A 20,858-nucleotide genomic window follows, 5' to 3' on the forward strand; every position below is an offset into this window, starting at 1 on the left:
AGGTAGATTGAGACAATCCGTGGATTCCTTTTCTTCTAAAAGTTGGTAGTAGAAGCAGTACTATGCAGGGAGAGGAGGAAGAAATAAGCTGACTTGGCCGTTGCAGTTGGACTCTGCCTTGTTTCTGACTTAACCAGTTCCTGTCCCCAGGCCTCACTGTCACTTTGGCCACAGAAACACTTCTTAAGGGGCTTGGAAAAGCAGGATTTGGGGTGAGACTGTTAACTTCAGACAGCTGAAAAGTGGGAAGAGACAGAAGAAAAAGAAATGAGGTACTGTTGGAACTTACTACAGTATCCTCTGGTGTGTTCAGCCAAGTCTCCCACAATGTGTCCTCAGTGTCCCACCTCCTGACTAGGGCCAGACCATGGCTCCCCGATCAACACGGTAAAGTTGCCAGCAGTGGGCATATGGCCGAGCTTTTCTCCTCCAGTAGAAGGATACATACTTGGTCTTTTACGCTTTCACTTTCCACCCTTAACAAATTAGGGCTCCTAACTTTAAATTGTAGCTGCGTTTGGAAAAATGTTGGAATGCATTGGCTAGTCAGGGAGAAGTTTCTATTCTCTCCTGGGGAGGGGGGCAGGATGGCTTTAACTTCTCATATAAAACTGCTCCTACCATTCCTGTGCTTAGATAGGAAGGTGCTTGATGCTTGACAAGTGGCCTCCAAGTGGCTTTGGCCCATGCAATGTTATGACTGTTATGCCTCCTCTTCTGATGACTTTCTAAGAGCCAGAAATTTCAACAGGTTAATTTCCTAAATTAAGCATCAGAGAGTTATTTTTATCTAGATTATTTTGTCCATTGGATTTACTGTCCTAAATTAATCCACTTGACCTAAGACTTCAGGGAGGTAAATTTAAGAATTTTAGGAAACTATGACTTAGGCTAAATACAGATGTTCTTTAGATATAATTGAGCAAGTATCTGAACTTATTAGAGTTCATGGAAACAGAATCTTTTAATTAGAAACAATTCCTCACTGTTTTGAAAGACAAACAAACCTAATTGACCTTCATTACTCAAGTTTTCTATTTTTAGAGAAGAAATGAGGAAAGCTAACTTGGGAACCTTTTAAACAGAGATTGGGGTGCGGGATAGAGACATTGTGATTCCAGGAATGGGAGTTATAGTTGGAGTAAATATCTTCTAAAAGTTGTTTTCCACTCAGTTTGAATACAGAGACAGTTTCAAGTTGATTATATATATAAAAAAGTGTTAACTGGAAAGTTATTTTCATGGTTTGCAGAATGAACTCAGAATACTTACACAGATATTTAGTATATATTGCAAAACTACTTTTTTTTTTCCTATAGATAGGTTATTTTGAATGAAGCTACAGGTTACTAAATAAAAATCACATATTACAACTTTATAGTCATTCTAAACTGGTGTCTGAATTTGTGGTCTATATAAGCCTCACATATTTTAAATGAGCATATGTTACTGTAATTACATATTTCTCCCAAATGTATCCTAAAACTATTTCAAATTAAACCTCAAAATTCTAAAATTTATTTTAGCCAATTCCTTCAGTAATTTGTAGCTGGCTTTATTTTGACATTTGAGTAACTCATTTGGTAGTAACAAAAATCTTATCAAAATTTTGTTTTCAGATTCTCTTATTGCTGAGCCTGTTGATTTTTTTTTAATGTTTACTCAAAGTTTCAAAGGTGGTGGCTCAAATAATACTGTCATGTTTATCCAACTATTACATAAAAAGTCTTGCATAGATGCATCTGGAAGCAGGGGCCATTCATTCTCTATGCCTGGAGATGAGAAAGGAGATGACTTTAAGAAGGATTCTGTTAACACATTCTCTTGCCAACTCCAATTATTGGCTTTAAATTTCCCTGCTTTGATTAGTGTCTTCTAGGAAAATGGTAGTGTTTTGAAAATTTGTACAAATATACTTACGTTTAATTTTGCATGAGGAATTCAGTCTCTTTCAGTATTACTAGATACTGTTATTTCCAGTCAAAGCATAAAGTCTTATGTAAACCTCTAAAGTTACTGTTCTTCACAATAGCTCCCTTTAATGTGTTCCGTGATCTTATAAAATCACCGATCCCACAGGTCATGGAGTAGGAGATATCCTCTCCTTTCCTTTCTTTTTACCTCGTGAACATATCAGCATTTGACTCATTGTGGTTTAAGGCACAAAAAGACTCATACCTTACTTTTTCCTATCTCTTCGTTTTTGTGCCTGCCCTCAAACAATTTTGAGTGTGTACATGTGTGTTCAATAATCTGCTTTTACAAATACAGAAGACCCTGTTCTCCTTAAGGCACCACTCAAGCATCCAGACCTGCCAGCACAGAGCTGCCACTGCTGCTGACATGTTTACTAAGTAAAACAATGAGGTTTGCCTTAGCAGATTCCTTTTGTTGCAGTTTTTAAATATAGCCAGTTTTAATTAAAATAAGTTAATCTTATTGACTTTAACTTAGACCCATCTTCAGGCTGAACTTGATATTAAAATGCTTTTTATCAAGGAAAGTCAAGTTTGTGCCCCATTTTGCAATAAGTGTTTGAAAAGTTTTTTCAGCTGATCAGGTGTTCAGTGCAAAGAAGGGTGCTCCTCCTAGTGAAAAGCAGTAGCCAGATTGCCTAAAGAGATAGACAGGGAACCTTGGCACCAGAACTGAGAGGAGAAAGAAAGAACATATGTGAAGGATTGGAACATGTTCAACAAAAGAATTTAAAAGGAAAGGGGTGTAAAATTCTCGGAATGATTTACAGGAAAGCTTATCAAGGACAGTCACCAGATCCAACTTTTCCATTTGCTCCATTTGCACTTGTGAAAAACTATGGAAGCTGTGCACATAGCGCTTATTAGGTAATTTGTGATAAAGCCGGCAAAGTGAGAAAAATGAGAATTTCAGGAGAACCACTGCTGGGTCATTTTTAACAACTTGCTGTGACTACAGAGAGGCTCAGGACCGTGGCACCAGAGTTCAGCCCAGTTATTTGCCAGTTTGAGTCAAATGTATTTGGAGTATTTGAGAAGATGTCCCTAAAATGTGATGATATGGGCATTTCTTCATGTAAGGTGAGCTGAGTTTTAGAATAAAGAAAAGAGCATGTATATAACCACAGCACATTTGACTCTCCTGCATACCTCAGCTCCATAAGACATTTCCCATGACTTAATGCAAAAATCTAGAAAAGCAGGTCTGGAGTAGAATACAGTAAATTAATGACTGTGTCTCTACAGCCAAATTGAAGCTGAAAAACATGGCATAAATCAGGTCAGATTTATGGAGAATTGCTTTCTTTTCTTTCCCTCCCTCCCTTCCTTTCAATTTATCTACCTATCTAACTATTTTGGTTGTGGCATTATGGCACTTTAGAGCCACGTTAAATCTTTAGGAAGAACTGGTTTAAGGGCTTCCACTAATATTTTGCCAGCAAAGGCCAAACCTGGAATCTCATGGCTAGCAATTTAATATAGGATATAAAAAGAGAGAATCTTATTAATTAGACTATATGCTCCGTAAAGATCCATGAATCAAATTAGCACCTTGAATTGAACTCAGTAGTCAGAGCATTTGCTACTAGTTCAATAATAACTAGGTTGTTAGACAAGGAGCATAAGTTTCTTTCTTGTTGGGGATCCTATATGTTATTGGTCTAAAAAACATCTTTGGGTTTTAGGATTTTAACAGGCAGAGACTAGATGGGGGGAATCACATCTCCAGCAGAAGGAATGGCACAGGAAAGGAAAGGACAGCAGTAGAAAAGCTAAGGCAGGCTTTGAGAATTGCAAGGAAGATCCTTGTTCCACTTAACCTCGAGTGTTGGAGAAAATATAGTTGGATTTAAGAGGAAAGGGAGACTGGAGCAGGTTGGAGTTTATTCTCTCAAAACTGGAGAGACACTGAGTAGAAATTTAAGGTGATTTGAGCTAATGCTTTAGGATTATACTGGCCTCAGTGTGCATGATGAGTATAAGATGAATCTGGAAGGCAGTAGACAAGTTAGGAGGAAGTATGTGGTCCAGGTCAGAGATGAGTGGGATCTAAACTGATGCTAGTGAGAGACAAGACATTACAGATGAATAGAATCTATAGAACTCAATAACAGATTTTAAAGGAACAGGGTTAAATGGAAATTTCTAGCCATCAGCACTAGGAGGGGTACCCTTAGTAAAAAAAAAGGGAAATCAGAAGCTATTGGGAGGGTGGGGTGGGGTGGGGGAGATAAAGTACCATTTTAGTCGACGTTCACTCAGTCTGTTGTTTGGTGACTAGACTTAGGTTTGATTAGATGTTTTATATTTGAGAAGTATATTTGGGTCTGAGGCTAGACTAGAACAATGCTATATTATTTACATGTCTCAAACTTTTCCATTTGGATGGAAATTTTGGGGATTGGTAATGTTTTGGGGGAAGTTGAAATTATTAGGTGGAAGAAATTTTGGTTTTGAACAGGGATTTTCAAATTTTGCTCGGATTTTTATAGGCTTCCCTTATCCAATAACGTTCTCTATAAATTGCACTTAAGACTGTCGTAGAGTACAGATGATATGAAAATTGAATTTGATTTTAACGTGAAGATCATACTTTCCATGGTTTCTGTCCCAAGTGATTATTGAAACATTAAGTAACTCTCTACAATGTGCCTGGATTTACATTTCAAGCATCATTTTTAAAAGATTCCTAAAGGCCTTGCAAGGGTCAGTGTTTTCACTTCCAGATTACTTTCATTTCTGTTTTGGTGTTTTGATTCTCTTTTTTTTGTTTGACAGTTTGTGAAAAACAAACCAAAAAATAATCATGAGTACATGAAACTTCTGTTATACATATACATTGTCATGGACTAGTTATGGGCACTTGGTTCATGGTCCATGGAGATAACCTTAGCTAGAAGACTTTTCCCATGAAGAGTGAGCTTGTTCAAGGGTGGAGCCAGGCATGAACTTTCAAATAAGATTCTTTGAGATACTTTAGGATCTAAATATGCTTACTTGTAAATTTACATGTTAGCAGATTTTTAAAAGACATTTACTTAGTATCATGGCTTTTGGTTTTCATTGTTGGAAACCATGATGCCTCAGATAGCCAGAAAACACATCCATGTGGTAAAAACTCAGTTGAGTGTCTTGAGATGTATTTTTCTTTAATAAAAGACTAAGAGGTAGGAACAGGAATTATACCTATAACTGTCAAATATGCATTTATTCATTTAGCCAGTGTTTGTTTATCTTCTGATATGTGCCAGGCATAGTACTAGGCACTGTATATATAAAGTTGAATAAGTCAGGGATGGTCCAGAAAGTGCTCGTACCTTAGTAGAAACAAGCAGACATAATACATACATACATACATACATACATACATACATACATACATACAATAAAGTCTCTGTGCAAGGGGACACCTAAAGAGAGGATTATGTTTGAGGATATGTCTGAGAAGTAGTGTCTGCTTTTTCATCTCCCATCCTCTGTTCAGCCCACTCCAGCTGGGTTGTGTCCATCACATCCCTGAGATTGCACCTGACTAGGTCCCTTGTTGTCAAATCTAGTGGTCATCTCTCTGTTCCTGTCTTACCTGACCTCAGCATCATGCCATCCAGTTGACTACTCCTTCCTGCTAGAAACACTTTCCTGATTTTCCTCCCACTTCCCTGGCCATTCTTTGTCAGTCTCCTCTGCTGATTATCCGCTGCTTGACTGGCCTCTGAAAGTTGGAGATCCCAGTTCCCTTCTCTTTATCTATTCACTTCCCTAGGTGAGCTCATCTAGTCCTGTGGATTTAAATGTCATCTATATGTTAACGACCTCCAAATATTTATCTCCAGCTCTGACCTTCCTCCATTTCCAGGCACTAATTTTCAACACCTGATCTCTTTATCAAAGTTTAATAGGTTATCTAAACTTAACAGACCCAAACACAATTCCTTTTTTTTAAACATCTTTATTGGAGTATAATTGCTTTATAATGGTGTATTAGTTTCTGCTTTATAACAAAGTGAATCAGCTATGCATATACAAATATCCCCATATCTCCTCCCTCTTGCGTCTCCCTCTCACCCTCCCCCCACCCCACCCCTCTAAGTGGCCACAGAGCACCTAGCTGATCTCCCTGTGCTATGTGGCTGCTTCCCACTAGCTATCTATTTTACATTTGGTAGTGTATGTATGTCCATGCCACTCTCACTTCATCCCAGCTTACCCTTCCCCCTCCCCGTGTCCTCAAGTCCATTTTCTACATCTGCGTCTTTATTCCTGTCCTGCCCCTACGTTCTTCAGACCTTTTTTTTTTTTTTAGATTCCATATATATGTGTTAGCATACGGTATTTGTTTTTCTCTTTGACTTACTTCACTCTGTATGAGAGTCTCTAGGTCCATCCACCTCACTACAAATAACTCAATTTTGTTTCTTTTTATGGCTGAGTAATATTCCATTGTATATATGTACCACATCTTCTTTACGCATTCATCTGTCGATGGACACTTAGGTTGCTTCCATGTCCTGGCTATTGTAAATAGTGCTGCAGTGAACATTGTGGTACATGACTCTTTGAATTATGGTTTTCTCAGAGTATATGCCTGGTAGTGGGATTGCTGGTTCATATGGTAGTTCTATTCTTAGTTTTTTAAGGAACCTCCATACTGATCTCCATAGTGGCTGTATCAATTTACATTCCCACCAACAATGCAGGAGGGTTCCCGTTTCTCCACACCCTCTCCAGCATTTATTGTTTGTAGATTTTTTGATGATGACCATTCTGACCGGTGTGAGGTGATACCTCATTGTATTTTTGATTTGCATTTCTCAAATGATTAGTGATGTTGAGCATTCTTTCATGTGTTTGTTGGCAATCTGTATATCTTCTTTGGAGAAATGTCTATTTAGGTCTTCTGCCCATTTTTGGATTGGGTTGTTTGTTTTTTTGATATTGAGCTGCATGAGCTGTTTGTAAATTTTGGAGATTAATCCTTTGTCAGTTGCTTCATTTGCAAATATTTTCTCTCATTCTGAGGGTTGTCTTTTCATCTTGTTTATGTTTTCCTTTGCTGTGCAAAAGCTTTTAAGTTTCATTAGGTCCCATTTGTTTATTTTTATTTTTATTTCCATTTCTCTAGGAGGTGGCTCAAAAAGGATCTTGCTGTGATTTATGTCATAGAGTGTTCTGCCTATGTTTTCCTCTAAGAGTTTTATAGTGTCTGGCCTTACATTTAAGTCTTTAATCCATTTTGAGTTTATTTTTGCCAAGCACAACTCTTGATTTCACCCTTCAAACCTACATCTTCATGAGTGTTCCCCATTTCAGTAAGTGGCAGTACTCATCACCAGTTGACTAGTAATTGACTAGTATTCCTTGATTTTATATCCTCTTTTCTTGGCTTAGTTGATCCATCAGCAAGTTCTGTCAGTCTTCAAAAATCTGAAATCTAACTTCATCCATCACCACGACTCCAGTCCCAGCCACCATTATCTCTCTTGAGGACCACTGCCATGGACTTCCATCTAGCCTCCAGGCTTCCACTCTTTCCCCAATAGTCCATTCTCCACACAGCAGCCAAAGCTATCTTTTTAAAACACTAAGTGTGTGTGATCATGTAGTTTCCAAGTTTCAAGCCTTCTAATGGCTCCCTTTGTTGTAGATGCTTCATTTTACAAATTTCTACTATTTTAAAAATAATACCCATCTTCCAATCCAAGTTTATTTTACTGTTTCTCCTTATACTTTACTAGAGATCATGATCCCAAAGAACAAATCTTCATTTGTATTTATAATCAGATTTGACATGTAAGCTTATTACACAATTATAAAGTCCACATTAAGCGCTCTCTTGGAAAAAAATGATGGGATATTATGCTTCAAATATTGTTATAAGGGCTTGTTCACAGTAAGTAACTTTTTAGGTGGTTGTTCAGTTTGGATTTTTGCCTTCCATATTCCTTTAAAGAGTTGTATGGAATAGTAACGTTTAAGACAATAATAATTTTTTTAAAATTTGGCCTGCAGCAGATAGCTACAGTTTTCCAGAAACTATCTTTAAAAACAAGGACTGTGTTAAATAAATTAGATTTTTGACTTCCCCCTACTGTTTCGAGAATCTCCTTTATATTTCATTCTTTTCTATGCTGTAAAGGCTAGAAAGAAATTATTCTTTATTCCAAATGCTCTTTAATCTGGTTCTTCCAAATCTGCAGAGAAGGAGTTTCTGCGATGTGTAAGGTTGGATTGACTGACAAAGCAAAATACTAGATTTTGTGAAACTTAATGACTCCCTCTCTCTCTCTCCCCCGGGGGGTGGGGGAGCATCTAATAAAAGATTGGGGCAAAGAAGGAGATACCGTTTACTAAGGTATCTTTGGATTACCTCAAAATTTCACATTCATACTATCATTCTAAACATACTAAACATATTGCCAGCTTTTGACAAGAGCTGGGTATATTTGATTTCAGGATTAACTGATTTCCTGTGCTACTGTCTGCTTATACTCCATCTTTTTTTTTTCTTCCTCTTCTTTCCCAGCTTAGATTTATTTTTATTACCGTGGTTAAAATATAATTATTGGATAGTCTTTGGTTTCTCTATCAGGTGATGTTTTAAAGAGCAGAATTAAATGACTTCTTAAATAAAAGAATTATAACCACAGTTCTTTAAATGGTATAGTACCTCTTTTAGGAAAGAAAGATCTATCTTAAATTGTATCCCAGGATAAGTCATAAATACTTTTTACTATTTACTTGCATAAGTGAAAAGAAATTCAAGTGCCTGATATTTTCCTTAAGTTGTAGTGCAAAACCAAAGAAGTGATCCCCAAAGAGCTATTGATTCTTACCAGTTCTTAATTCTGTAGCGGTCAGATATTTCACATTTTATATAACTGTTGTTAAGGAGGAGCAGGAGAGGCTAGCTGTGTAGAGTGCTTAGTTCTTAAAGGGAGACAGGCCAGGGTTTGAGCTCCAGGTCACTTATTAGCTGTGTAACCGTATGTGATTTCACAGGATTTACCTGTGGAATCCTGTGGAAATAATAGTATCTACTCCACAAGGGTGTTCTGAGAATTCCCACAGGTGATAGTAAAAGTGATTACACTGGCCTGACACATTTTAAGCGCTCAGTAAATAGTAACTAGGTGGCTATAATCATTTCGTAAAACAATCTCACTTAAAGCAGTCACCTGACCCATCACCATTTATAGACAGTTTTCTGGTTTTGACACAAAATTCCAAAATTATATTTGACTTTGGAAAATTTTTTTGCACTATCTTTAAATATTCTTTTTTTAAATTAATTTATTTTATTTTTGGCTGCCTTGGGTCTTCGTTGCTGCATGTGGGCTTTCTCTAGTTGTGGCAAGCGGGGGCTGCTCTTCGTTGAGGTGCATGGGCTTCTCATGGCGGTGGCTTCTCTTGTCGAGGAGCACAGGCTCTAGGCGTGCGGCCTTCAGTAGTTGTGGTGCACAGGCTTAGTTGCTCTGTGGCATGTGGGAATCTTCCCGGACCAGGGCTTGAACCCATGTCTCCTGCATTGGCAGGTGGATTCTTAACCACTGTGCCATACCAGGGAAGCCCTTTTTTGCACTATCTTTAGCTTGACTTATAATGCAGCTTAGGTACACAAATAAAATGTGAAGTATTTAATAAATACCTATTGGTTAATTTTAAATAACTAAAGAGTTCACTTTAAGTTGAGTCAAAGCTCCATTATGGGTTCAGAAGGGAAGCTGAAGGTATTTCAAGTACATCTCTAACCTTAGAGAATAAACTTAGAAAGATCTCTATAATGTGTTTCTTAGAGAAATCACTCTTTTCTAGAACAGAATGCTATTTCTTATGGTTGTATGTTGACAAAACCAATAGTGGTTGATAGAATAAAAGTAACCATAGGTTTAATTTGGATGGATAAGCAATATGTAAATAATCAAGAGATGGTTATAACAACTTTTATAGGATAAGTAACTCTCTTTTATTTATCCCCAAAGAAACCTGAGCTTTGCTTCTTCCCTCCTACCCTAAAAGAATCGTGTCAGAAATTAATATTACTCAGTACAATTAAAATTACTTAGTAACATTACTTAGTAAATTACATATTACTTTTATAGTCCGTATATATTACAAGGCATAGTCCCTGGAAATAAGTGGACATAGATTTCTTTGGTCATAGAGCAGTTTTTATTGCAGTAGAATTGGCTTATTATAGTGGCAGATGTCAAGAACTAAACTTTTGAGCATTTTAGTATTGTCTACACTTTTATTCTAAGCTTAAGAATGCCCTACATTCTCTGAGAAATACAGAGGGTTAATTCAAGGAAATCTAAAATCAGTGAACCAACCAAGAGTTTAACAGAATCTTTTGACTATAAAACATCACCTTGTTGAAAGCATTTATCAAAATGGTTTCCCTAGCCAGTTCCAGTCTGCATTGTTTCTTGGATGGATGAAGATACTAGATCACTATCTTATTTATAGCTCAAGTACTAGTCAGTTAAACCCTAGAGTTACTTGATTTTCAAAAGAGCCAGTTGGTGCAAATATTTAATTAAAGCTAAAAATCAAAAGTTGAAGTCCTATTGAACTTCCATATGTAATGGAACTGTACTTAGTAAGTTAAACATTATTCTAAAACATGCCATATCATATTTGGCCACCTGTAATTACATTATCTTTTAAAACTGGATTGCATTAAAAAATATACAGGGCTTCCCTGGTGGCACAGTGGTTGAGAGTCTGCCTGCCGATGCAGGGGACACGGGTTTGTGCCCCTGTCCGGGAGGATCCCACGTGCCGCGGAGCGGCTGGGCCCGTGAGCCATGGCCGCTGAGCCCACGCGTCTGGAGAGGCCACAACAGTGAGAGGCCCGCGTACCGCAAAAAAAACCCCAAAAAACAATGAGTTGAGGTTATGTTTGTGCAGTTAAACTTAGACTAAAAAACATTTAGGTGAAAAACTAACATGCTTGAGACATTTGCTTATAGTGGTATTGACTATTTATTTTTTAAATGTTCAGTTTTTTTTAAGATTTATTTATTTATTATTTATTTATTTTTGGCTGCGTCGGGTCTCAGTTGTGGCATGCAGGATCTTTCGTTGCGGTACGCGGGATCTTTACTGTGGCACTCAGGCTTCTCTCTAGTTGTGGCCTGTGGGTTTTCTCTTCTCTAGTTGCGGCACGCAGGCTCCAGGGCACGTGGGCTCTGTAGTTTGCAGCGAGGGCTCTAGTTGAGGTGCATGAGGTCAGTAGTTGTGGCGCTCGGGCTTACTTGCCCCTCAGCATGTGGGATCTTAGTTCCCTGACCAGGGATCAAACCCATGTCCTCTGCATTGTAAGATGGATTCTGTAGCACTGGACTACCAGGTAAGTCCTGGTATTGACTTTTAGAACTTATTCCGGGTACCTTTCCCATTGACACAGTAGTCAGAAGCATAAAAAGTGGTATAGCATTCTAGCTGGCTCTCTTGTTGCATTTTTTAAAACGTTCAGGAACTGTAGCATAGTACCTAACATCTTCTTGTCTAAAACTGGGATTAAAATCAATAAAGGATTTGAGGTTCTCTTATGTACTTTTCTCTTGTAGGTTGTTAGATATCTTAAAGTTTTTCAGCAACAGTAATCCTAGTTTATCCTGTTTGGATAAGCACCCACAACTACTCCATAGATGAGGGTTTTGTTTTTTTAATGAAAAATGTTAACACAAATATTTATATATGTTCCTTTACTATACATGGTCCTTACAGAAAAAAAAAAAAAAAAACTGTTTTTTTTAGTTTTTATTTAATCAGAAGCTGAACCTTGGAAATTATAATGAGGTCTGAAATTTAGAAATTATTTAGAAATTATGAGGTCTGAAATTTAAATTACTGTCCTATTTATTCTGTAGTGGATAGAAGCTAAAACTGAAGACAAATTTTGAGGTCAAGGATAGATTAGCCAGGGATCACCAGGTCCAATTCTCATCCTTTATGTTATGTTTCACGTGTGAAAAGACCTGCCGTCTGCCTGCACAGTACCCATTCCTGTCTCCTTGCTTTTTTGCTTAGGACACTCCATCTCCCTGGAGTTTGTCTTTTCAAAATTGCTACTCAAGAGCCATCTTTTCCATGAGCCTTTTCTCTTTTCTAGTATCTCTTCTAACCCATACTTTTCTTCTTTGTGAGAATCCTTACTGCACCTCCCAGCAGTACTTAGCCTAGTACAATATTTAATCGTTTTCAAATGTTCTCCAACTAAAATGCGAACTCTGGCATAAAGGAGCAAGTGCCCATGGATCTACCATAACAGATGTGTGTGGAGCCCAAGATGGTAGAAGAAAAACAGTATGGCAAAACAGGAAGATTGAGTCCTAGATTCTGGTCCTAGCTTAGTTATTAATGGGACGCATGGCCCATTGTGGTTAAGGGTGGGGGGTGGGGCTGGGCACCAACTGGAGTACCTCTGGACCTGGTATTCTGTGATTCTAGCAGTGTGCGATTGCCTAATAGAATGCGGTGAGGGGAGAGGGAGAAGAGGCTGTGCGTTAAACTTAAGGTTGTGAGCCTGGAGAACCAACAAGATAGAAGCACCCTTGCCAGAAAGTAGGAAAGAGGTGCCAGTTTGGCGAGGGGCGGAGGTGGTTTAGTGTTTGCCAATTTTACTGTCATTGAGAGTTTCTAATGCAGAATGTCCTAGGCTATGATAAGTTGCAAGTTGCAGAGAGATGCCAAGTTGAGGAATAGGGAAGAGATTCAGAGTCATCACCAAATAGGCAAGGTGAGCCTCCAGGGGAGACTGGATCTAGAAAGAGGAAAGTGAAAGGCATGATCAAAGAGCTAGGAGGAGTGGTTTCTCCAGGTGACATCCAGTGAAGAAGTGAGCAATTTGAAAATTGAGGAAAGTTAGCATTTGTTTGGCCAAGAAGAATTGATGAACTTGATAGAGAAGTTCAAATTCCAGTGGTGAGCTGAAGATAACCTTCCTGCAAGGAGTCAGAGAGGAAAGTGTAACCAGCCTCAGAGGAGATGTTCAGTGTTTGTGATTTGAAGAGAGAGCAGGAGGCAGGGCTGATTGAAATATTCTGAAAGCTAGAACCTCCACCTGTCTTACCTAAATTGTAGTGCCACCTACTTACACACAAAGCGGGCCTCCCCAGGGCTTCTGCACGCAAGCTACCATTACTTCAGGTAGAGGTTTAGCTATGGAAGGTAGGTTTGGGTGAGGTTTTCTCCCTCTAAGGAAATTCAAGTTAGCGTTAATCTATATTTTATATTTTCATAAAACACTGTGAATTAGAATGAATCACTATGAAAAATTGTTACCTACTTCTCCCACACCAAGAAATAAATTTTGTCACCCAGTAGTGCTTTGATTCTGCTGATAAGTCTAAAGTTAAATAATCTTTTTATGGTGGTAGAACAATGATAATAGTATCTATTATGTTTTCTTCAAGAAGATGTTTATCCATTTTTATAAATAATAATAGAATGGTTAATGCTACCACTTGATTTTATATTCAGATGATCTGTCTTTTAAAGTACTTATCCTTTCCTTATTTCTCCTTAGTTTATTGTAATCCTGATTAGTAAACTTTTAAATCTGTAGAGAAGTTTTGGGAAGTACCTGGTAAGTAGTAGTTAATGTGCAGTGGCTGAGGGAGGGGCATATGGGTGCCTCTGTATTTTTCTTTAAGGTAGAGTTGAGACCAGAAACCACTGCTTTTGTTTTTGTGCATTGGGTTTGGATATGAGGGTATGAAGAATAGTTTACAGGCTGATGTGTTACTATTAAAATGTTACCCAAATCTGATTTCCCCATGAATTTCTGTTAGCAGTTTGGAAAAGCGTTCCAGTAGTGGTGAACCGGTCCCATACTGGTGACTTTAGGTACAGGAAATCATGCCTGAGACTCTGGTAGATATTTACAGTTTCAGCTTTTGTTCTAAATACACAACTCTATGAGAAAATATAAAAATTATGAACAGGACAAAGCTCATAATGAAACAAAACATTGTTCTAGAAATTATATTCTCCTGGTGAGAAGCTTGTGAGAAGATTGGTAACCTGTTTGACCCTCAACTAAAAACTAATCTCTGGTAAAATGTGAGAAAATGGAAACCACAGTTCATTCTCAAATATTTTAATTTTATATTTCTAGCGTCCTCTTAAGAGTTTTGCAAAGTTTCTTTGACTATCTCTTGCTTTCCCCTACCTTTTTAAAAAACATATCAAGAAACTAAGCCATAATACTTTTTCATGTAAAATTGAATTAGTACACTGATCATTTTTTGCCAAATCATGTCAGTCATTTTCAAAAACGTGATTAGCTACACTGCCAAAAGATACCTTCGGTTGTGTATTCAGAGAAATGTCAGCAGTGCAGTATCATTTATCAAGGCATCTTAATATAATGATATATAAACCTAAGTATGTAATGAAAAGATTTTCACAGACTATAGCACTGACCAAGTGCATAGGTTTAGAGTTTAATCATTTAGTTCCATGTCCCAGTAACCAAGGTTGACGTGTTTGTTTCTTATGTTTCTTTTAATAGAATTTAATTCCTTTTCGACCTTCAATTCAGTTCCAAGGGCTCCAAGGGGTGAGTACTCTTATTGTTTTAGCAAGAAAATCTAATCTTACACGTTATTATATTTACGTCTTAAAATTTGTTTTCACCTGTGCCTCTTAATATAATGTCACTCATATTTTGTGAACTTTGTAACTAAATGTAAATTTATGACACCTTTAAGACTTGAATTATCTTCTTGATTTAGTTAAGTAATTCAGGTATAGATATTGAGAGTAGTTTTTTCCAAGTCATAGATAATTGATTTTTTAACCTTTTTATTGAAGTGTAACATACATCATAGTATTATGAGATTATATTTTGTTTACCACAATTAAGTAACCATAAAGAATTATTAATTTCAGGCAAGTTATGATTATGTGATTGTTGTTAATATTAACAAACTTCTGCTGTCTATGGACTTTAATACTAGGAAATGAAATGTATATATAGAAAATTGAATTTTTCTAGTACACAGAATAAACAAAATATTGTCTATTTTATTGCTGGATTTAGAAGTATAATAAATGATAACTCCTAATAAAATGCACCTATGAATTTTGTATTTGTAATAGATGATAAACTTTTCAGGAGTAGCGTCAATATTATTTCATAATTATTACTATTACTATTTAATATTAATTAAATAGACTCAGTCATTCCTTCATTTAAATTAATATGCATTTCTGAATTTGTCTCTATATACTGTCTACAGTATGGAGATTTGGAATATCTGTAAATGGATTTTAGAGCTCTAGAGAAAAGGCAGCCTGAGGGGGGAAGATCATATTCCTATTTATTATAAATCTATACACTTGTGAATTTTTGTTTATGTCACAAAATGTAAAAATTCAATGTGAATAAATACAGTCTTTCTAAACTTTATAACTTGAAAACATTTCAAGAGTCAGGAGATTAATTGTATCATTCAACACCAAGTAAGAGTACTTCTAAATCTTGTGGAATGTTAACTTGAAGGAGATGTTTGTGTGTGGATGTCAGAGGTTTGCTTCTACATGATAGCTTTACAATGAAGTCCTTTTTTTTCTCTCCCCAGTAACTGAGTGTTCATGAATGGGATCCTAAATGGAACAAGCATTCTTCTGAATTTTGTTTCATAGCTTTTTAGATAGTCTCTAGCGCATGCTGATACTATTTTTGAGGTATTAGTGTCAGTTGTTTACGTGAGGCTTCTTGAATTTTCTTACAAATTTTAATGGCATCAACAATATCTGAAGGGATGTTCGAGAGGCAGGCCTGACTTCTTCAGCTCAGCAGGGCTACCTATTTCAGTAAAGGGTTATCTGGGAAGAGAGGGCAGTACCCAGAGGAGAAGAGTGGGGTTTGAGCTGCTTTTCCCTCACTAGCCGCTGACACCTTGTTTGGTGTCTGCTTCTTCCCTCTTCCCTTAATTCTTTCATTCTCCCAGTTGGGACGTGGAGGCCAGGGAAATGCAAGTGAAGGACATTTTCTTAGGAGGCAGTAGGCTAGACTGAATAATGAGGAACCAGTATGTGCAGGCTTCCAAGCTCTTGATGCAGAAACATGTAGCTTTTAGCAGTCTTAGAAGGAATATGATTTTCTGTAGCATACCAGTTACCCCCCAGGCCCTAGGTACCTTTACAAAGCAGGCAGTTTCTGTTTGAAACCTTGGACCTCCCTTTCTGAAATCTCCTACGTACCTCCCCCAAACTTTCCTATCTCTGTGTCCAAGCTTCCCCAGTTTATCTTTGCAAGCTCCATTCTCTCTTCCTACTCTATTCTTTGTTTGAATATAGTTCACTGATAAAAGTAATTTAGATATAAATGACTGATAGGTGTAAATCTTAATGGGTGTTTGAATTTTAACAGATAAGCTTTTTAACCAAATGAATGGTTATTGGAGTTGGGAGAGTATGAATGCAGAGAGAGGAGGGAGTGCTGCAGGATGAGAGCTATAGGATACTTGGCCCTACCTTGCTTATTCTGCATTCTGTCTTCTCCATCCCCTCACCCCCCACCACAGTCCCCTTTTTATTATTCTAACTGGGAACAAAATATATGGACTCAGCATTGTTTCAGAGCCTGCAGCTGCATTCCATCCACCCCTCCCCCCCTTCTCTTTGCAGCGCTCTCACCAGCCCTTTGGGACTTAGTAAAAACAAAGAGTCATTACTGGGGAGAGAGTGGGTTGGCACAGCCCACAGGGAATACACAGAGCCACAAATGTGAGGGTCTACTGTACAGTGTTCCTCTGTTTTTCTTGAGAGCCACGATAATTTAACATTGCCGGTGCTGATTGCTTTAAAAACTATCTGAAGAAGTATACTTACAGAGTTTTCCTACGTGGAAAATGTTTAGGACTTTAAATTGGAAGGTTTTAATTTAGATTTCCCACAAAAGAGTTTTTCTCAATGAGAAATTTTAGTTGTCTTTTAATATAGTGTTTCAGATACTTTGAAAGTTTCTCTAGAAAGAATGTGGCAAGTCTAACAAATTTACAGGTTTTACATCAAATGTGATTGAAAATATACATTAACTATCATGATAGTGTCCTATATAGACATATTTGAAATACAACTGAAATATTGTTAAAATATCATTTCAAAAGTGAACATTTAGTGTTAAGATTATTTCCTCTTTCCCTGATGCTAAGCACTGCATGTTTATGCTGTTCCTTGTTACTAATTATAGGATTTTTCCCCCCTCTATAATGTCTTTAGAAGGTCAGAATTTGGGTCTTGGCTGGTCAACTTTTAAGCATATTTACTTTTGTGCCTGAACACGTTCTCTTTTTCTTTTTTTTATAAATTCATTTATTTTATTTATTTATTATTTTTGGCTGCGTTGGGTCTTTGTTGCTGTGTGCGGACTTTCTCTAGTTGCGGCGAGCGGGGCCTACTCTTTGTTGCGGTGTGCGGGCTTCTCATTGCGGTGGCTTCTCTTGTTGTGGAGCATGGGCTCTGGGTGCGCGGGCTTCAGTAGTTGTGGCACGTGGGCTCAGTAGTTGTGGCACGCGGGCTCTAGAGTGCAGGCTCAGTTGTTGTGGCGCATAGGCTTAGTTGCTCCACGGCATGTGGGATCTTCCCGGACAGGGCTCGAACCCTTGTCCCCTGCATTGGCAGGCGGATTCTTAACCACTGCACTACCAGGGAAGCCCTGAACATGTTCTCTTAAATTGAAGTTTTCTTCTAAAAAAAAATGCAGACTGGACCATTAAAGTATAGCAATATGCTCTTAAAGAGTGAAAATTCTGAGAATCATTGATTACCTGGATTTTTATCATCACAGTTGGGCAGCAGCTTCTATAGCATAAAAAATGAAAATTTGTCTTTCACACTTCATCTCACCCTTTTCCCTTAGTGGAAAAGCATAGTCAGGAAATTGAATGGTCGTTGAAGGCATTTTATGGATTCTGAAAAGATGAGGAAGTATCTATAGGAACAGTTAATTGTGTTTTCAAAACTGATGAACATCAGGAGCTGAATACATCAGCCAAAAATACCTTGTTGATTTTTAAGAGTATGGCTCAACCAATTATCCTTGCAGTTCTAATCCATACCTAGGATACTCATAACTAAAGGTGTACTAGGATTGTACATTTTTATAGACCATTCTAATTGAATAGAAAAGGTAGCTGGTAAGATTCACATGGCTGCAGTATTGAGGTGTTCAAGTTATAACATTCAGAGGGGTGTAATGGTATAATGCACATGGTTTACAAAAGCTGCATCTTTATTGTTGAGCAAGCTTTATCCAAATCACGGTAGTTCTGTCTCATATTTCACTGGATACCGAAAATGTGGCAGGTGAAAATTTTCCAAAAATGTGTGTTTCAGTAAAATTTTAAAAACTAATTACTCTTGAGCTTCCCTGGTGGCGCAGTGGTTGAGAGTCCGCCTGCCGATGCAGGGGACATGGGTTCGTGCCCTGGTCCGGGAAGATCCCACATGCCGCGGAGCGGCTGGGCCCGTGAGCCATGGCCGCTGAGCCTGCGCGTCCGGAGGCTGTGCTCCACAACGGGAGAGGCCACAACAGTGAGAGGCCCGCGTACCCAAAAAAAAAAACAAAAACTAATTACTCTTTATTTTTATGTTTGTTGAAAGTTTCTTATCTAAAGACACACAGCTGATGCAGACTCGGCTGTAACTACTGTCTAGGTCTTCACTCTGCCAGGGAAAATTCTCCCCACTATACCACACAGCTGTAAAAGGAGAAGTATTGGAAGTAAGTTAACTCAGTATTTTCAAGTAATGGCAGTTGTTACTGATGCAGTTATCTACTAACATAATTACTCAATAAACTATAAACAGGTGCCTAATCAGTGAGTGTGCTAATAGGTTTATTGTTCTGTTTGTTTCTTATTTATTGCACAAACATTCTTTTAGCCCTTACTGGTGCCAAGTACTTTGCTGAGTGCTTTGTGTGCAAAGATACAGGGATGGGTAAGACATGGGCTGTGCCCTCAGGGAACTCAGAATCTGACAAACATATATAGACTAATACTCAGGAAAGAATTAATAATGTAGGGCTTATCCAGAACCCTCCTTTCAGAACTTCTATAGATACAGGAGACTCTCAGAAACAAGGCTTATGTATTTCTGATTGGTATGAATCAGGGTTTTAAACAAAGGTTTCGGTAGATGCAAAATATTATATCCTGGAAATAGGTATGTAAAATTCCAGAAGGTCTGTTAAAATTTATGGACACACTCATACACAAAAAGGTAGATCTGTGATATGTTTATAATTCAGATAAAATCTGAAATGGCAAAGTTTTCAACAGCAAATAATGGCCACATCTGTTGGCCTGTGTCAGCCTTGCAGAGTGGACTTGCCTGTGGCATCAGCGACTCATGCAGGGAATGATTGTCCCAGGGCAGTGAGAAATAATGTTAACTTTGTCACAGTAAATAGGATTCCAGACCTCAGTATTAACTCAGTATTTGTTATGAGAATGTTGTTCCACAATTCTGTCTAATTTAATTGCTCACTTCAGACTCAGCAATCTCAGAGGCTTTAAAAAATAGAAGTTTGCTTTGCATATGTAATTTAGAAATTAACCTTAAGATGAGGACAGAAAATATTGTCTATAAGTACCATGTTATGTCTCCTGTGAAATACTGAGTAACACACATTTTTCTAAGAATGAGCAAGGAACAGCCAGTCAAGCAGCTTTTAAATGTACGCCTTCCAAAAAGGCACACTGACCTTCTGAAGATGAAATCAGCATTTAACTGCTAACTTTAAAGGCTTGAATAGTGTTAAAATTTTTGCAGTAGAGCCATTAACTCTAAAGAACAGAGTTGGATTTTCTTTTTTTTTTTTCTTAACTTCCAAACTTAGCAAAGCATTCAGAAATATTTTGTTAATTATTTATTTTCCTTTTGGGGGGCTGGAGAGAAGATTGGGTTTGAAAAACTAAATTATACAGTATTTGAAATTAGTAGCCAATTTCAACCCACCTGAAAATACTTCCCACAGACTACCCTTCTCTAATCTACTTGATACTCAGGAAGCAAAGATAACTATCTGCTTGAAACAGCAGCAGAGATAAAAATAAATCCCCAGCACTGTCATTCCTTCTTAGATGATATGCCTGCACTCTGCTTTCCCCTGCTGTTTTTGGTTTGGCTAGTCCACTGGTTTTGCCAAGGGTTGTGTTTAGTCAGTCTGCTCAAAGGTTGCTGACTAACAGCTACCTTTATACACTCAGCTCTGAAAGTAGTTAATACTACAAAGGTGTTAAAATTAAATCCTTTTATGGCAGTTCTGTTTTAATTCTTTTAATATTACAGTGGTTAACATGTGTAGATAACATATTTGCATTGAATTATAACCCATTAACCACATGTTAATTTATTAAGGTATTAATACAATGGTAAATTACCCAATTTGAAAGAAATATTTAACTTTGATATATATCAAAGTTTATATAATTTTTTATGTATATAGTATAATATACAGTGTGTGTGTGTGTGTGTGTGTATATATATATATATATATGTAAAATATCATATTTGGCCAGTGGTATGGACTGACATTTCTGGAAACTCCTATTATCTCAAACAATAACTGAATAATAGTTTGAAGCTATTGACCAACTTCTCTATTTTATGTTGCCACCCACCTCTGCTCTCCTTTTCTTTCTGGATAAGAATTACCTGTGGGGTTTCTAAATAAAAAAGAGTAGAGAGCTAAGTTCACAAATCATGGCCAGGTACCACTACAGACACCAGTGACATAAAGGAGACGTGCAGAATGGTGAGGGTGGGAGGGTGACTTTGACTGTATGGTTGTGTTGCCTGAGGAAGCTATCTCAGTGTATACCACACAGGCTCCAGTGTGGGCCACAGCAGGACAAGCGT

General features: G+C 37.6%; 1 protein-coding gene across 1 annotated transcript in view; it reads left to right on the forward strand.

Annotated features, from left to right (window-relative positions):
* Window positions 1–20,858, forward strand: part of ELL2 (elongation factor for RNA polymerase II 2) — a 71,167-nt gene that overhangs the window by 3,018 nt on the left and 47,291 nt on the right. The window contains exon 2 of the mRNA XM_060009133.1: window positions 14,497–14,544. Coding sequence (XP_059865116.1) covers window positions 14,497–14,544 — 48 coding nt within the window. The remainder of the gene's footprint in view (window positions 1–14,496; window positions 14,545–20,858) is intronic.

The sequence above is a fragment of the Delphinus delphis genome, chromosome 3 (genome assembly GCF_949987515.2).
Source record: "Delphinus delphis chromosome 3, mDelDel1.2, whole genome shotgun sequence".
NCBI classification, from domain to species: Eukaryota; Metazoa; Chordata; class Mammalia; order Artiodactyla; family Delphinidae; genus Delphinus; species Delphinus delphis.